Source organism: Mustela erminea, chromosome 9 (assembly GCF_009829155.1).
Source record: "Mustela erminea isolate mMusErm1 chromosome 9, mMusErm1.Pri, whole genome shotgun sequence".
In the NCBI taxonomy this organism is placed as follows: domain Eukaryota; kingdom Metazoa; phylum Chordata; class Mammalia; order Carnivora; family Mustelidae; genus Mustela; species Mustela erminea.
Window position 1 is genome coordinate 94,046,384 of NC_045622.1, and position 15,666 is coordinate 94,062,049.

Consider the following 15,666-nt stretch of genomic DNA (forward strand, 5'->3'; position numbering starts at 1 on the left):
GTTTTTGTTTTTGCTTTTTGTTTTTTTGTTTTTGGTCATATCCTCAAGGTCCGCGATCCTTTCCTCAGCCCTGTCCACCCCACACTGATGATCCCGTCATAGGCATTTTTCATTTCTGGTACAGGACTTTTGAAGGATTGCCCAGCATTTCTTTTCAGTTCTTTTGTAGAATTTCCATCTCTCTGAATTTCGAGTGTGAAAGAGCCCTTAAGCATCATGCAATCCTGTCTCAATTATAAGGTATGAAAATTGAGATCTGGACATTTTAAATGACTTGACAGCATTTATTTACCATTTAATGGCAGAAGGCCAAATTAGAGTCAGATCTGTTCCCACTCTCTTATTCTTTTCTACTATTTATTGAAGTTGGTGCTACAGAACAGAACCTTAAGCTGTGGGCCGTTCTACAGCTGATAATGTCACTAATTATGCAGCATAATCCCTTGTTTCCTTGGGACACCTCTTGCTTTCATCCATTTTGGAATCATTTAGTCATTCTTAAATATATGAGGCCTCTCTCACTTCATCTGAATGTGTGTTATTATTAACGATACTGCCTTGGTGATTGAGAATCATGTCCTGTGTAGTTAATGACATTCGGAGAAACTTGCATTGGAGAGAAGCCTTAACAGGTTAAAACCTTGCCTGAGTCAAAGACGAGTTGCAGTTCTGGATTTATCCTTTGAGGCAGTCTGTGGTTTTGTCAGTACCATGATGAAAAGAATACAGACTTCAGGGTTAGATGAAGTGGTTTTGAGTTCTGGATCTGTCAGTTAAAAGTTTTGTGACCACAGACAAGTTACCATTAATCTTTCTGAGCCTTGTCTTCTTGTCTATAAACTAGAGATATGTTCATGATAGGCTTGTTGGGAGGGTCAAGTGAAAAAGTATATGCCACATTTAACTGATTCTTAATCCCATATTTTTTCACATTTTAAAAATCTCTGATGTCAGAATTGTATTAAAATTGGTATCATTTTACTATTGTGCCATATCTTAATTGAGAGCTTTTTTTCTTAGTGTTATATAAAATAATGGTGCAACTTATAATTATTGGTGTCAGGCAGCTATCCCACATTCACCCAGATGCACATATCCTAAACAAAATCGTAAAATTGAATCTGGAAGTCTATAAAAAAGGGATACTGGGTCATGACTAAGTGAGATCAGGAATATAAAGTTGGTTTGACATTGAAAAAAAATTAATCTGTGTAAATTACCATGTTAACAAAATGAAGAAAAAAATCCATCTGGTCATCTTCTAAATATAGAAAAAAAATAATTTGATAAAATTCAGCAACTGTGCTTGAGAAGAACTCTCAGTTAAACGAGGAATAGAAAGGAACTTCTTCATTTTGATGAAGGATATTTATGAAAGACCTACATCTAACATATTACTTACTGATTAAATATTGAATGTTTTCCCCTATGATTGGGATCATGTCAAGGATGCTCACTCTTAACATTCGTATTCAGTATTGTACTGAAGATCCTAGGCAGTGCAAAAGGAAAATATATAAAAGGCATAAAAATTAGAAAAGAAAAAGTTAACATGTCTTCATTTGAAAATGACATTGTGGTATACCCAGAAAAGCCAAAGTAATCTACAAACTACTGTGCTAGTAGGTGAATTTAACAAGGTTATAGAATACAGATGATTTGGCTCTAATCAAAATTCAGATTTTTGCTTTGTCAAGTGTTTTCTGATTGTGGTATAGGCGGTAGTCTTTTGTGATCTTCTGTAACCTAGCTAGAGGTGGAATCAGACTACTGCTTTTATTCTGTTTATTTCATAATTATTTATTTTCCTAGACTTTGTAATTACTTTGCAGATTCTAGCTGAATGTCTTGATTTTTCTAGATACAAAATCCTTTCATCTGCAAATAATTACTGCTTTTGTATTTAAGGTAATGAAGTCCGTATTATGGGCTTTATGGAAGAAGACAGTATCAGGAGGATATTTAGGTGAATGTAAAAGAGAGCTCCACTAACAATTGCTTAAGGAAATCAGGGTTTACGTGTCTTACATTAAAAGATACCCAGGAGTGGATTGTCCCCGGGCAAGAGTAGTGGTTCAGCAATGCCATCAGGGAAACAGGTTTCTTTCTGTATTTCTGCTCTGTCACCTTTAGCATGCTCACTTTCTCTTAACAACACATCTGCTTTAATCCCAGCCAGCCTGTTTGCATCCCTGGTAAGCAGAGAGGGAGAGCCAAGGGAAAAAAAACCAGAAGGCTTGTTGTAGCAAGACTTTACCTTTTTATTTAGGAAAGCGCACATTATTTGCATTATTGCAAAAAAGGCTGGACTATTTAGTACTTTTAAGTTGATTTTGTTAGTAAAAACGAGGAAGGTAATGGATATTGGGGGAGGCAGTCGTTTTCTATCACGAGGACTGAGGATCATCTGTACTGTGAGAAGCTGCGGTAATCGGAAGGGCCCTGCCACGAGCTCATGTGCCTAACGTCTCGCTGAGTATTGCTGAAATTGAACAGTTCCGGCTTTTGTTTTATTTATTTATTAAAAAATTATTTTGTAGCTGGTTACTTTAGTGAACTTGATTACCAGCTCTGTAGGTTTTTAGCTGATTCTCTAGACCTTTCCTAGTAGCCAATCTATGGAAAACTTTTGGATTTCTTTTGAAATTCCTTTCTTTTTTCTTATTAATTACTTCTGTTAGTTTTCTTTGTTTTGTTTTGTTTTGTTTTGTTTTGTTTTTACATGACCAAATTAGGTGCTTGGTTTTTGAATAGTAATTCTGTGTGCACATCAGAGTAAAGTTAAATATGAGACTAGGAGCAATTGAAATTTAGAAATATTTGAGATTCATCTCTGAGCTTGTTAATTAAAAAGTGGCTACGTGCTTTTTTCTCTTTTAAGTAGATAAGATATACGATGGGGCATCCACTTAACATTTAAGGCAAATGTCAGGTTTTTTATTTAGTGAAATTATTAATGGGGAAAGAAAATGCTTTAATACTTCCAGAAGCCACAAATCCCCAGGGATTTAAGGATTGTGATAGAATGCCGCACCACATGTCTGTAAACTACGCTAAGAAAAGAGAAAGTAATACTGGGTGAATACACTTTTATAGTTTTTAATCTTTTCAAAGAATACTAAAAATTCTTTGATACATCTTCCTCTAGGAGGTAGAGCTTAATTATCTTCTTTGGGAAGGCAGACCAAACATAGTGACTTCCTCCTAACCATGAGAATATGGAATGGATGGTAACTTTATGACAGGGAAGCCGGCAGACCCCCCACCCCCACCAGGTGATCGGGGTTCACTTCCCCATAATATGTCATGTTGATAACATACGTGCCCTGATAGTGATGTGGAGAGAGGGGCATATCACCTCTGGAGTATCCCAAAATCCATAACCTCAGTCTCATGATTAGAAAACGTTAGACCAACCCAGAATGAGGGACATTCTGAAAAATGCCTGACCAGTCCTATTCAAAAGTGTCCAGGTCATGAAAGACCAGAAAAGACTGAAAAACTGTCTCAGATTGAGAGAAACTAAGGAGACATGACAACTAAAGGCAGCGCAGTCCCCCGGACTCGATCCTGGAACAGGAAAAGGACCTTAGGGGGAGGACTGGGGAAACCTGCAAAGAAATCTCTCGTTTAGTAAATGGAATTAACTACGTGTGAACTGACTTGTTTTGCTCATTGTACCAGGGTGACGTGTTGGTAAGAGTAGGGGAAGCTGGGTGAGGGATGTTCGGGAACCCTCTGTACTATCATTGTTTCTCGAAGCCTCACAGTATTTCAGGATAAAGTTAAAAAAAACAAAAACAAAAACAGTTACCACTTCGCATGGTAATGAAACAAAAAAAGATCGACACCTACCAAAAAACTGCCAAATGGCCTCTGCTGCAGAGGGCTGTGATTTTGTATAAAATTCCAGTGAGTGTGACAGATGTGGGCTCCTGCAGTGTTGGGTGCCGGGAACTGATGGGATGGGACTGGGAAGTTTCACTGGTTGGTGGAAGAGTGCCCCAGAGGTATTGGACTTTGAGGTGGAGGGTGCATCTGGAGAGGGCAAATGAAGTAGCTCACGAGCAAGGGCATGAGAAACTGAACGAGGGCATGAGAAAGGCTCTCTTGTTTTCTGTTACAAGGTATTCTAAATGCGATGAAATTAACAAAATGAGTACTTTAATCAAAGGAAAAAATGGAGTATTGATAAATCCTAGGTGTAGTAACCTTTTTTTGCTTCAGAAATGTTTTTTACTTAAAAAAAAGTGAATTCTACTTATTATTGTTTGTTCAGTTGTTGAGTGACGGTATATCACATGTTTTTGACCTTCTTTTGACTCTAGAAAAGCCTTCAGTCCCTAAGAAGTGCTTCTCAGCCATTCAGCTGATGTTTTTTCATGTAACTCTTACCTTTAGAAAAATGGAGTGTGCCAAAGAAAAAGATGCACCCAGCAAGCTAACAGTAATTCTCAATTAGAAGTTAGGATGCTTGGATTATAATTTGACATAACCACTGAGTTTTTACTGCTGTCAGGTGGAGATGACCTGACCCTGTCTCTGCCGCCTCCTGGCTGTGATGAGGTCCGGCGAGGGCATCGGGCCCCCTGCTCTGGCCCTGTCCCCTTTCCAGCAACGTAGTGAGGGAGTGAACCAGTGTAACCCGGAGCGTGCTGCCCAGGAGGCTAGGGAAGGCATTTTGTCAGAGCAAACAGATGAGAAGGACATAATGATCCTTGGTACGTGTGTTTGCAAAGACTTGGAATCCCTTTGGAAGTTTTCAGATTCATCTTCAGACACAGCTTTGAGAGATTAGTCCCTGAGGTATGGAAATATCTTCCGGGCCTGCTCCTGAAATAAGTGGTTCCATGATGCTTGTGTGGTAAAGGGGGAACGTCCCAGATCTCCCTGGTGCTCCGACACAGAAGTACTTTAATGGGAAGGCTGTTCCTTTAACTTGTTGACGGAGAAGGTGAATGCCTTATTAATGTCTTGGTTCTCTGAGCTTCTTGAGTCGCCGTTTTGTTATTTTTCAATGATTTTGGAAGATTCTTAGCCCTTATTTCTTTAAATATACCTGTTGACTTGCTTTCTTCCTCGTCTTCTGGGTCTCCAGTTACAAGCACGTCAGAACATTTGATGCCATCCCACAAGTCTTGGATCTCTGTTTTCTTTTGCTCCTTTTCTTCTGGGCATTCCAGTTTGGATAATTTTCCATTTCACGTTCACTGTTTTTTTCCCCTGCTAGTGCTGATAAGCCAGTTGAAGGAATTCTTCACTGGTGATACCACGTTTATATTTCTGGCATATCATTTGGTGGTTTTCTTAGAGTTTCCATCTGTCTGTTGAATATTGCGGTCTGTTGAAGCAAGTTGTCTACCTTCTTCACCAGAGATTCTTTAACACATGAATTGTAGTTATTTTAAAGTCCCTGTCTAATGGTTCCAACAGCTTGGTCGTCTTTGGTCTGGTTCTGTTGACAGCTTTATATTATGACAATGGATGGTTTTCACTTATTTTTTTTGTTTCTGGTAACTTTTGGTTGAAGGATAGACATTCCGTATGGAAAAACCACCCTAAAGTAAATGTCATGTGCAGAAATGGGCACGAGGTTGACTGGCCTAATGTGTAACCAGCCGGGTTTGGGTTTTCTGTTGCCTGGCTTACCTTCCGCACACCTCAGACTTCAGCCACTGCCTTGTGCTCCATGTGGGAACAGGGTCCAAAGGATTTCCTCGAGTTCAGCCTCACCCTCCGCTCCCAGCAGGCCCTGCCTTGCCTGTGCCACGTAGGAGGCCTCTTGCCCTCAGCAACGGACTACCACTGTCTGTATGTGGTGCCCGGTTCGTAGTGGGGATGGTGAGGATCTCCCTTCCCCGGGGCCAGTGTCAGCCGTGGGCAGGCCTGCTCGCCAGCTGTTGGAGGTGGGGCTTCTCTGGTTCTGCTTCTCCCTGTGGCCCCTCTCTTCTCTTCCTTACTTAGAATCCAATAGACTTCCTTACTTCCTTACTACTCTTCCTTATTTGGAAGGGGTCTTGGGTTGGAAAGAGTTTCCTTCCCCTCTTGTAGGGGCAGAGGCTGTTGGTTTGGCCGCTCCCTCAGTGGTGGTCTGAGGAGAGCTGGAAGGGCTCCTCCCTGTCCCCAGGGCCAGGCTGCCTTTCCACCCTTCTCCCACACCCAGTACTTCCGGTGTCTGCATCTCAGGGATGGGAAGGTTTCCTGCTTCTCCCCTAGGAGTTTAAGGCATTGCTTTGGATGAAAAAAATGTCCAAGGAATAGGTGGAGTGTACCTCTGTGCTGCTGAGGGCGCCTCTCTTTAATTTCCTCCCCTGCCCTGGTCTTTCTCAAGAACGTCCAGGTGATGGGGTGCCTGGGTAGCTCAGTTGGTTAAGCATCTGCCTTCGGTTTCATGATCTTGGAGTCCCGGGGTCAAGTCCCACATCGGGCTCCCTGCTCAGTGGAGAGTCTGTTCTCTCTCTGACCCTCCCCCTTTTCTTGCTTTCTCTCACTCTCAAATAAATAAATAAAATCCTTAAAAAAGAAAGAAAGAAAGAAAGAGAAAAAGAAGGTCCAGGAGAAAAGAGCTTGCAAGGGAATACAGACTTCCTGTGTCTAGAGCTTCTAAACAATCCTGCTAGCCCACACTGTTTTAAGAATTCATTAATTCTTAAAAATGTTGTTTTCTTTGGCTGCTTTTACTGTAGCACCTCTACATTCTCTGAGCCTCCAAAGCTGGAATCATTTGTCCCATCATTCCTAGACGAGCTTGTCACCCTTTGAAATTCGGGCCCCCCTGATTGCCTCATGACCAAAGCTCTCTGATGGGCCTAAGACAGTTACGATGCTAGTGAGTTCTCTGGTGGCTTTTTGTCATTGTTACGGTGGGGGTCCATGTTCTCTTGTGGCTTTCTGCTCCTGAGCAGAAGCAGATGCTTTATGTTTTGACCGGCCGGTGGGTTGTGGGGCAGGGAAATAGGGCAATATCGAAGCAAGTGCTGAACCTGTGGGTACATGATACTCTCGGGTTTTTGGACAGCATTACCAGTCGGAATTCAGGACAGAAGCATAACTGGCTGGTTTACTGTTCACTCTGTGTGTGTGTGTTTTTGGTCTGCATAACAAAACTCCTTTAACAGGAGAAAACGAGGCCGTTGATGCAGGTCCCATCTAGGGAGGTTCTGACCAGCAGGGCAGGGCAAAGTTGACTGGTTGCTGCGAGGGCATGGGAGAGCCAGTGTTGTTCTTTTGGGATGAAAATGCTCCTGGATGACGCTGGGGTCATTTACGTTCTTATATATGAGCTTCGTTCTTTTGATATCCTGACCACTGCTAGATAACAAACAACCTAGTGTAGTTTTAGGAACTGTTTATCTCCCTCATAGTCTATACCTAGTCTCTACCTAGTCTGTACTAAACATAATGTGAGGGACAGTCTTTTTTTTTTTTTAATTTATTTTTTATTTATTTCTGGCATAACAGTATTCACTATTTTTGCACCATCCCAGTGCTCCATGCAATCCGTGCCCTCTATAATACCCACCACCTGGTACCCCAACCTCCCACCCCCTGCCCCTTCAAAACCCTCAGATTGACAGTCTTAGTCCTATTTCTGCTTTGCTGTTCCTCCTAGGAATAGATTTGTCTTCTTTTCCTCAAATCTGTGTCCCCCACCTCACACCTTTTACAATTCTGTATACAAGATAGGATCATTTTTTTTTTTTAAGATTTATTTATTTATTTATTTATTTGACAGACAGAGATCACAAGTAGGCAGAGAGAGAGGAGGAAGCAGGCTTCCTGTCGAGCAGAGAGCCCAATGCGGGGCTTGATCCCAGGACCCTAAGATCATGACCTAAGCCGGAGGTAGAGGCTTAACCCACTGAGCCACTGAGGTGCCCCAGGATCATTATTATTAAATGATGGGTTGGTACTTAGAAGATTCGGAAATTTCTATGAGATGCCTGTGCTGCCTCGTGCCTGTGAGGGAGTGGTGTTAGGTGGATTCATTCAGCAAGTGTTTTGACTGCCTCCTCTCTGACAGGCCCTGTGCCAAAGGCTGGGAGTTCGTGGAGAGCAAACCCAGATGTGCTCCTGCTCTCCCAGTGTCTGGAGAAGTCCTGTCCTCCGCTTTGGCAGCTTGGAGATTAAGCTAGAAGGGACATGTTACTGGTTCTTGGACTTTTCAGTACAAAGTTCTGTCACTCCCATTTGATGTGGTTTTATTATTTCTAACTCTCTTCTCTTACCGGGGTACATCTTTGCGGTCCCATTCTGTCTCTCCCCTTCTCCCCACTCCATTCTTACCCCCAAGCTGCGTTGAATGTGCTCTAATGTAAGCAACAGCGATCCCGAGGGTTCAGGGTGGAGGTAAGTACTGAGGACAGAGCTAACATGTTCGGACTGTCTGCTGCCCTGGTGCTGCGGGAAGAGCTCTGTAAACTTCACTGAGTGTCTGTGGCCTCACGAGATAGGTCGTGTGCTCTCCATCTTGCAGACTGACCAGACACAGAGGTCACAGAATTTGAACTGTGCCAGACGCTCAGAGCCTTTCTACAACACTGCACTGGCTTTCTTTAAACACTTGTTACTGCTCATCCTGTTGGGCTTTATGTTACTGAAAAACCAAAGAAATTAATCTTATATAATTGATGTATAAACTGAAGTAGTTATTTTAATTTGAAATACCTGTTTGCTTATGACAGCTTTGAGCTGGCCCAATTCTTGATCTCTAGGAGCTTTATAATTGTCACGATTGAAAGCGCTAAGAATTTAGTGGTTCTTGTGCTTTGAAATCTGCATGTTTTATAAAATTATGGTGGCGTATGTTTAATGAAGAAAGGATAGACAGTCTGGTCATGTTTATGTTGGTATGACCAACGCATCTGTGACTTAACTCTTCAGTCATGCAACTTCCACAAGGTAAGTGACTGAGGAATTTGCAGAGCTGCTGAAGACACCTCATTTACCTCTTCAGGAAGCGATAAATGTGGCCCATGTCATAGGGGGCAGAAAGGAAATCAAAACATAATATGCCTTTGCTTACTGGGTGGGGACAGCCCTGCTTTTGTGCATTGACAACATAGTTGAATACTCCTTCCTCTCTGCCAGCAGGTGGCTGATACTGTGTCCTGGAGGGGCCATAAGTTACAGTGCCTTCTAAAGACTACGAAGTGTTAAGAGGTCCCGAAGAAATAATTAAACTTGAGAAGTTCACTTATCTGCAGGCAGAGAGACCTGAGCCCCGGTTATTGGCAAAGTTTCTTCCTTTCTGCGTGTTCTGCAATTTGGTGGACAGGGCGAGATGACTTGAGACATCTTAAATTAGAAGCGTTGTCCTACAGTTGTGCCTCTGGCCAGCGTGGGAGGTGGATTTGCTACCAATCATTGTTTCCTGTAAATCCCAAAGGCTACTGTCTCCATTGTGACTAAGCATGAACATAAAGCTTTGGAATGCTTAAGTTTGAATGTGGCTTCATTTGAATCTGATTTAAAATGAAAGAACATAAGGATGGACCCATGTGGGTAGAGAAGGGGTAACTATTTAAGATGTGTGTGTTTATGTGTGGGCTCATGCTTCTTAGTGAACTTTCACACCTTTTTAATTTCTTAAGGAAGGACCCTTTCCTAAACTGGAGTGTGGTTGGTACTTGCTGTATTCTAGAATGGAGGGGAAAGAGCCTGGGTTTGAGCTGTGACTGGGCCACTTAACATCATTGCATCTTGGTTTCCTTGCACAGAAAATGGAACTGCCCCCGGTAAGCGACAAGCTGGTTTTAAAGAGCAAATGAGACTGTGCATACAGAAATACATTTGCACAGGTCATCCTAACATCTCCAAGGATGCTAATAATTAAAAAAAAAAAAAAAAAAAAAAGCCAGTTTCAACATCCAGGAAACTTGCAGTCTAGCTGGAAGAGAGAAAAGTGGTCATCCGAAATAACAAGAAAACTGTTCTAGAACAGTATGTGCAGAATAACCTATAAAGTAAAGGCTGTCAGTGCTGTGGGATTTCCTGGTAAGGAGAGATTGTTGGTGTTTGGGGGCGATCAGTAAAGTTTTCACAGGGAAGATAGATTCTTTCAGGTCTCATAAAATGTCACTATTTTGGCTAGATGACAGGCAGGACAGCAGCAACATGACTGAGCAGGGGTGAGATTGGAGTGAGTGGAGTATTTCTAAGAAGCCGTGGCAGGCAGCCAGCCACCGGGCCGTACCCAGATGGCACACTACAGGATGGCATCAGCCAGATGCCCTTGGTAGCTAAATCTGGGTCAGCTTTTCTTTGAGTAGGAGAAACCCTCGTTGTGAGGCTTTGCCTCTTTCTTACTCTTAGTGGAGAAAGTAGTCATCGCACACCTCAGCGGGCATCATCCCAGGCTTTCCCTCATGAATGGAGGACTTGCCTGGGAAACAGAACCAAAGTTGGCAGGTGTAAACCAGAAAGTATCTTTTTTCCTCCACCTCTTTCGGTTATATTTTGAACTTTTCATGTTCCATTTTTCACATGTTCGCTCCCTTGCAGAAATCCTTATAGCTGCTGATTCTGAGTGGAATCACAGGTCAGAATGAAGCTGGACAGACAAGTCACCGAGACCAACATCTTGCTTTCTTGGGGACTGAATCCAAACTCTGCTTGGATAAGAGATTGTCTTCTTTCAAAAGACTGTTTTGGGCTGTGACAGAGTAGCTAGTATTAGAGTAACTGTCCAGCCAGGGGGAAAAAAAAGGATAAAAGCTTATTAAAATAGATAATATAGAGGCATTCGAGAGCAATCTGGGCAGTCAGTGCTTAAGGGACTGTGGCTCCTGAGAGAAGGAAAGCAGGCTGAGCTCCTTGTTTCCTTTGGCCTTTCCCCTGCAGGCACTTTCTAAATCACGGTCTGGGCATCTGGAGCCCTATTGGAAAGTAGCAGTCTCATAGGGCTGAGAGGTTGAAATTAGGGGCTACCCCAAAGTATCCAGGACTTGAATGACAAAATTCAGGAAGATGGGAACCACAGGAGAGTAAGCAAAAACTGGGCATGCAGTCTTCCCTTGAAGTGTTTGCCAGCTCCTGAGGTGCACAGGATCAGAGTAAGACTCCACGACTCCCTGCAGAAAGCAGCAGCTGGGAGCCTGACAAGCTGTGCAAACATTCTAGCAACCATATATAGTGCTGGTGAGAGGGAGTTTGGTGTTCAGGGCCTGCCGCGATAGAGGGGTCCTGGTAGACACCCCAGGCTTTGTCCGAGGGCCCCAAAAGGCCACACTACAAGAGTAAGGGAAAGCGGAAAAAAGTTGGCCCTAGCGAAGCTTAACACCAGCCACTGATAGGATTAAAGTGGTCTGACTGCATTCTCTGTGTCTTCCAGAAGAATGTTACACTTAGGAGGAAGATAATTTTGTATATACAGAACCTTTACAGTTTTTAATATAGAGTGTCTGGTGTCCAAAGAAAATTAAGAGTTATGCTAGGAATGGAAACCAAATGACCAAAATGAAGAGTAAATACAGATAGTAGAAAGAGACCCACAGTTGATTCAGATATTAGGGTTATCAGTCAGGAGCTATGCTTAATAAAATAAGGGAATTTTAACAAAGATAGGAAATCTGCTTTTTATTAAGTCAAGTAGAAATTTTGTGAGGTACCTGGGTAGCTCAGTCAGTTAAGCGTCTTCCCTTGTCTCAGTTCATGATCCCGGGGTCCTGGGATTGAGCCCCGCATTGGACTCCCTGCTCAGTGGGGAACCTGCTTCTCCCTCTCCCTCTGCCTTTCGCTCCCCCTGCTGTGCTCTCTCTGTCTCTCACACATAAATAAATAGATGGATAAAAAGAAATTTTGTAACTAAAAATATATGAGCTAAGTTGAGAAGTCAATATGCGGGTCTAGACTGCTGTTTAGATGCAAGCAGGCACACGCACACAGACATAAACATGCGTACACGCACACAGGCATGCACGCACACACAAAAGATAGAGGATTATTGGGCCAGGAGAAAAATTAGTAGAAAATACACCCAGATGGTAGCGCAGAAAAGAGATTAAGAGACATATGGGGCGTGGTAAAAACATTTCTGTATGTATATCTAGAGTCCTAGCAGAAGAGAGCGTGACAGAACCAATATTTAAAGAAATACTGGCTGAGAGTGTTCTAAAAACAGTGTAAGACATCAAACCACGAAGTGAAGAGGCTCGACAATCCTCAGAGGAATAAATCCAAAGAGCCACACCTAAGTACATCACAGTGGACCTGCTGCATGACGACGACAGAGAAATAAAGGGCAATGTTTTGAAATAACACATGGTCTCTGACCATAGTGCAGCCAAAGTAGAAAGTAGAAGTCAGCAACAAAGATAAACAGCAAATCCTAAAATGTTTGGAAATTAAACAGTATACTTCTAGAAAATTGTTTTACCTAAATTATAATGAAAATGATATGTGATCGTGTAGGACACATTTAAAATAGTGTGTAGGGGCCAATTTGTAGCTTTAAACATAATTAGAAATGAAGAAAGATTAAAATTCGTAATCTAAATGTCAGTCTCAAGAAATCAAATGCCAGATGGATTAAAGTCCCCCAAAATAGAAGAAAGGATAAATGTAAGAACAGAAAGGAACAAGGTAGGGGAAAAAAAAAAAAAAAAAAAAGAAAGCACAATAAAGAAAATCAACAACCAAGCATCGGTTTTTTTTGAAGAGATTAGTAAAGTTGATAAATATCTGGTTAGAGCAAATACAAAGAAAATATACAGATTATCAATATCAGGAATGAAAAGAGGTATATGACTACATATTCCACAGGCACTGAGTAGATGTTAGCACACGTTGAGCCCAGTACATTTAACAATGTAGATGAAATGAACACATTCCTTGAAAATCATACTTTTGAAACCAACACGCTCATTAAAATAATCCTGTGTCTGTGAAAGAAAATGAATCCATGCTTCAAAAACCTTCACACACCAGAAAGCTCCTAACCCAGATGGCTCTTAGGTGAATTCTTCTAAACCTTTCAAGAAAGAAGGAATGCCAGCCTTGCCTAAAATTTCTCAGGGGATAGAAAAGGAAGGAACACTTTTCAACTCATTTTAAGAAGCCAGCATGACCTTGACACCAAAACCTGACTCAAACGTTGCAAGTGTTGACAAAAGAAGTCAGCTGCAAAGGAGTAAAAACAGTTTTGATTCCGCTTGTATGACGTTCAGTAGCAGGCACGGTAGAAATGAGAATGACGATTACTCTCAGATGATTGGGAAAGTGCCTGGGAAGCAGAAGAGAATCTTCTGGGAGTGCTGGCATGTTTGGTGTCTTTATCTTGGTGGTAGTTATAAGAGTATGTATACCTAAACATTTGTTGAATTGTACACTTAAGATTTATGCACTTGATGTATAGACCAAAAAAAGGACTATAGCTTGTTCTGGTATGACATTGAGTATTCTCATCAAGACACAGTTTCTCTTTTACTGTTTCTCTTTTACTGTCTCTTTCATTAAAACACAGTTTCTCTTTTACTCAGATTGAATCCAGGGTGCGTTTCATTTGCTCACACTGTTTTGGCTGCGTTTGATAAATGCGTTCTTCTCCTGCAGCTGGCAGGAGCAGCAGGGAGCGTTTGCCGTCGGCTCCCTCCCTGCGGGAATAACGGAATTACCCAGACCCAGAGTTGCATCTGAGAGGGCACCGAGTTCTTCCACTTCCAAGTGTCTGTCTTGCTCACTGAGCACATGCTGTTTCCTTTCCAGGCACGGTGGTTCTGGGAAGCGTATTTCCAGTCGATCAAAGCCATCGCCCTGGCCACTCTGCAGATCATCAACGACCGCATCTATCCCTATGCTGCCCTCTCCTATGAAGAATGGAATGACCCGCCCACTGTGGTGAGTGAATCCCAGTGCCGACCATGGCAGCCGTGGTCCAGGTGTGAGGATGGGGCAGGAGAAACGTGCTGTGTAAAGTTTATTTAAATACTGGCTTTCTGAGATGAGCCTGTGCTAGCTGACAAAGTCAGCTCAATTTTGAAATGATAACACAAGTAAGACACACAGAAGCAGCAGCTTCCGGCTTGTTTTGAACGTGCTTGGGAAGACAGTAAGCTTATTTATTGCAGAGATAAATGGGGCAGCCTGGCTCTTGTTGGAAATCAGACCCTTGCTGATGACTTCTGCAGTAATGCTTAGAATTCTTGAAAAGATTCTATAAACGGTTGATAATAATAGCTTATATTCTGAGAGCTTCGGCTCAGCCGGGGACTGTGCTCAGTGTTTCATATAGATGATTTCAGTGATCGCAGCCATCACCGTGGGAGGAAAGTAATCCACAGAAGTGATCTCGAGGCCTTATAGATGGCCACAGTCCAGACTTGCTCGAGACCGGCTGAGGCCCCTGGGTGTTTCCAGCAGAGAGCTGGGATGGTCGGAAGTTGCTCTCAGGGCTTTCTCCTTGCTTGAAGGAGTCATAAGGCCTTTGTGGCCTTGTAGGGACTGTGGCAGTGGCCACACCTTCTTTCTCACGGAAAGTGCCTGCAGCTCCGGGCCTGGTGGTTCTGCTTTGTAGGTACCTTCCAGCCTTGTTCACACGCCTCAAGGCTTTCACGTGAGAGAGCTAGACTTGAATCCATTCTTCATTCTAGTCCATGCTGTCTTTCCGGCCAGCCCTCCTGGTCTCCTGATCCTACCCTCTCTCAACAGAATGTATTTAGCCGCTTGGTTAATCTTTGTATAGGACCCTCCTTTCCACCCTCCTGTCCTAACTAAGGGGTGACTGTGTGTCAGGCACCCCACTAGGTGCTGGGCATGCAGAAAAAGCAGCCAAGTCCCTCGCCTCAGAGGACCTCTCCGCTATTGTGGGAAGTCAGTGAGTAGACCACGTAGTATGTGATGTTCTGGAATAGAGTGGTGACCAGAGTGCCAGGGTGGCACCCTCGCTGGGAGGAGCCAGGACACTTCTTGAAATGGGTTGTCCTGAGAGGAAGTCAATGTATGCTTGTGGTAAAATCCAGCACAACAACAAGGAACACCTTTTTATTGTGCTTAAGGGAATGTTTTCTTCTGTTCATCTCCTCCCTTGAATCCGTTACTGGAGCTAACCTTCCAGAATGTTTCTATTCATATATAAGCATAAGTATATAATTTTGGAGCACAGATGAGATTCTGTTACACATACTGTTCTGCACCTTGCCATTTTACTTTAGTAGGCTAGATCTTGGACTTAACTTCCACTTCGTTCTATAGAGGTATCCTTTTGTGGTAAGGATAACTAGAAAGGATTCCACTGTTTAGGTCTGTCTTACATAACAGATCTATTACTGATAGAAATTTAGATTGCTTTCATTTTTTTCTATTTTCCAATTGTAATATAAAAGACATATATTTCTATGTTTTCATAAATATAGGAATATAACTGTAGAATTAATTCCAGCTGAAAAATATATACATTTTGAATGTTATTAATTTCAGCTGAGAAATACACATATTTTGAATATTGAGAGATACTAGTAAATTGCCCTTTGAAAATACTCTACCAGTTCATAGTTCTCCCAATAACATTTAGGTTACTTGATCTCTCCATGCCTTCAGTTAACCCTACCTAAGTACTTGAGTTTATGTCATCTGCTTGGTAAAAAATAGTCTTACGTGTGTGTTTTTCAAGTGGAAGGTCAGTATCTCCATCGGTTTCTCCTGGAGTACAGTTACAAATCCTATTTGTAT

The 15,666-nt window shown here is 42.4% G+C and overlaps 1 protein-coding gene across 1 annotated transcript in view; it reads left to right on the forward strand.

The window, feature by feature from the left end:
- The window catches only part of EXT2 (exostosin glycosyltransferase 2), a 140,475-nt gene that overhangs the window by 56,530 nt on the left and 68,279 nt on the right, over nt 1–15,666 (forward strand). The window contains exon 8 of the mRNA XM_032356825.1: nt 13,705–13,836. Coding sequence (XP_032212716.1) covers nt 13,705–13,836 — 132 coding nt within the window. The remainder of the gene's footprint in view (nt 1–13,704; nt 13,837–15,666) is intronic.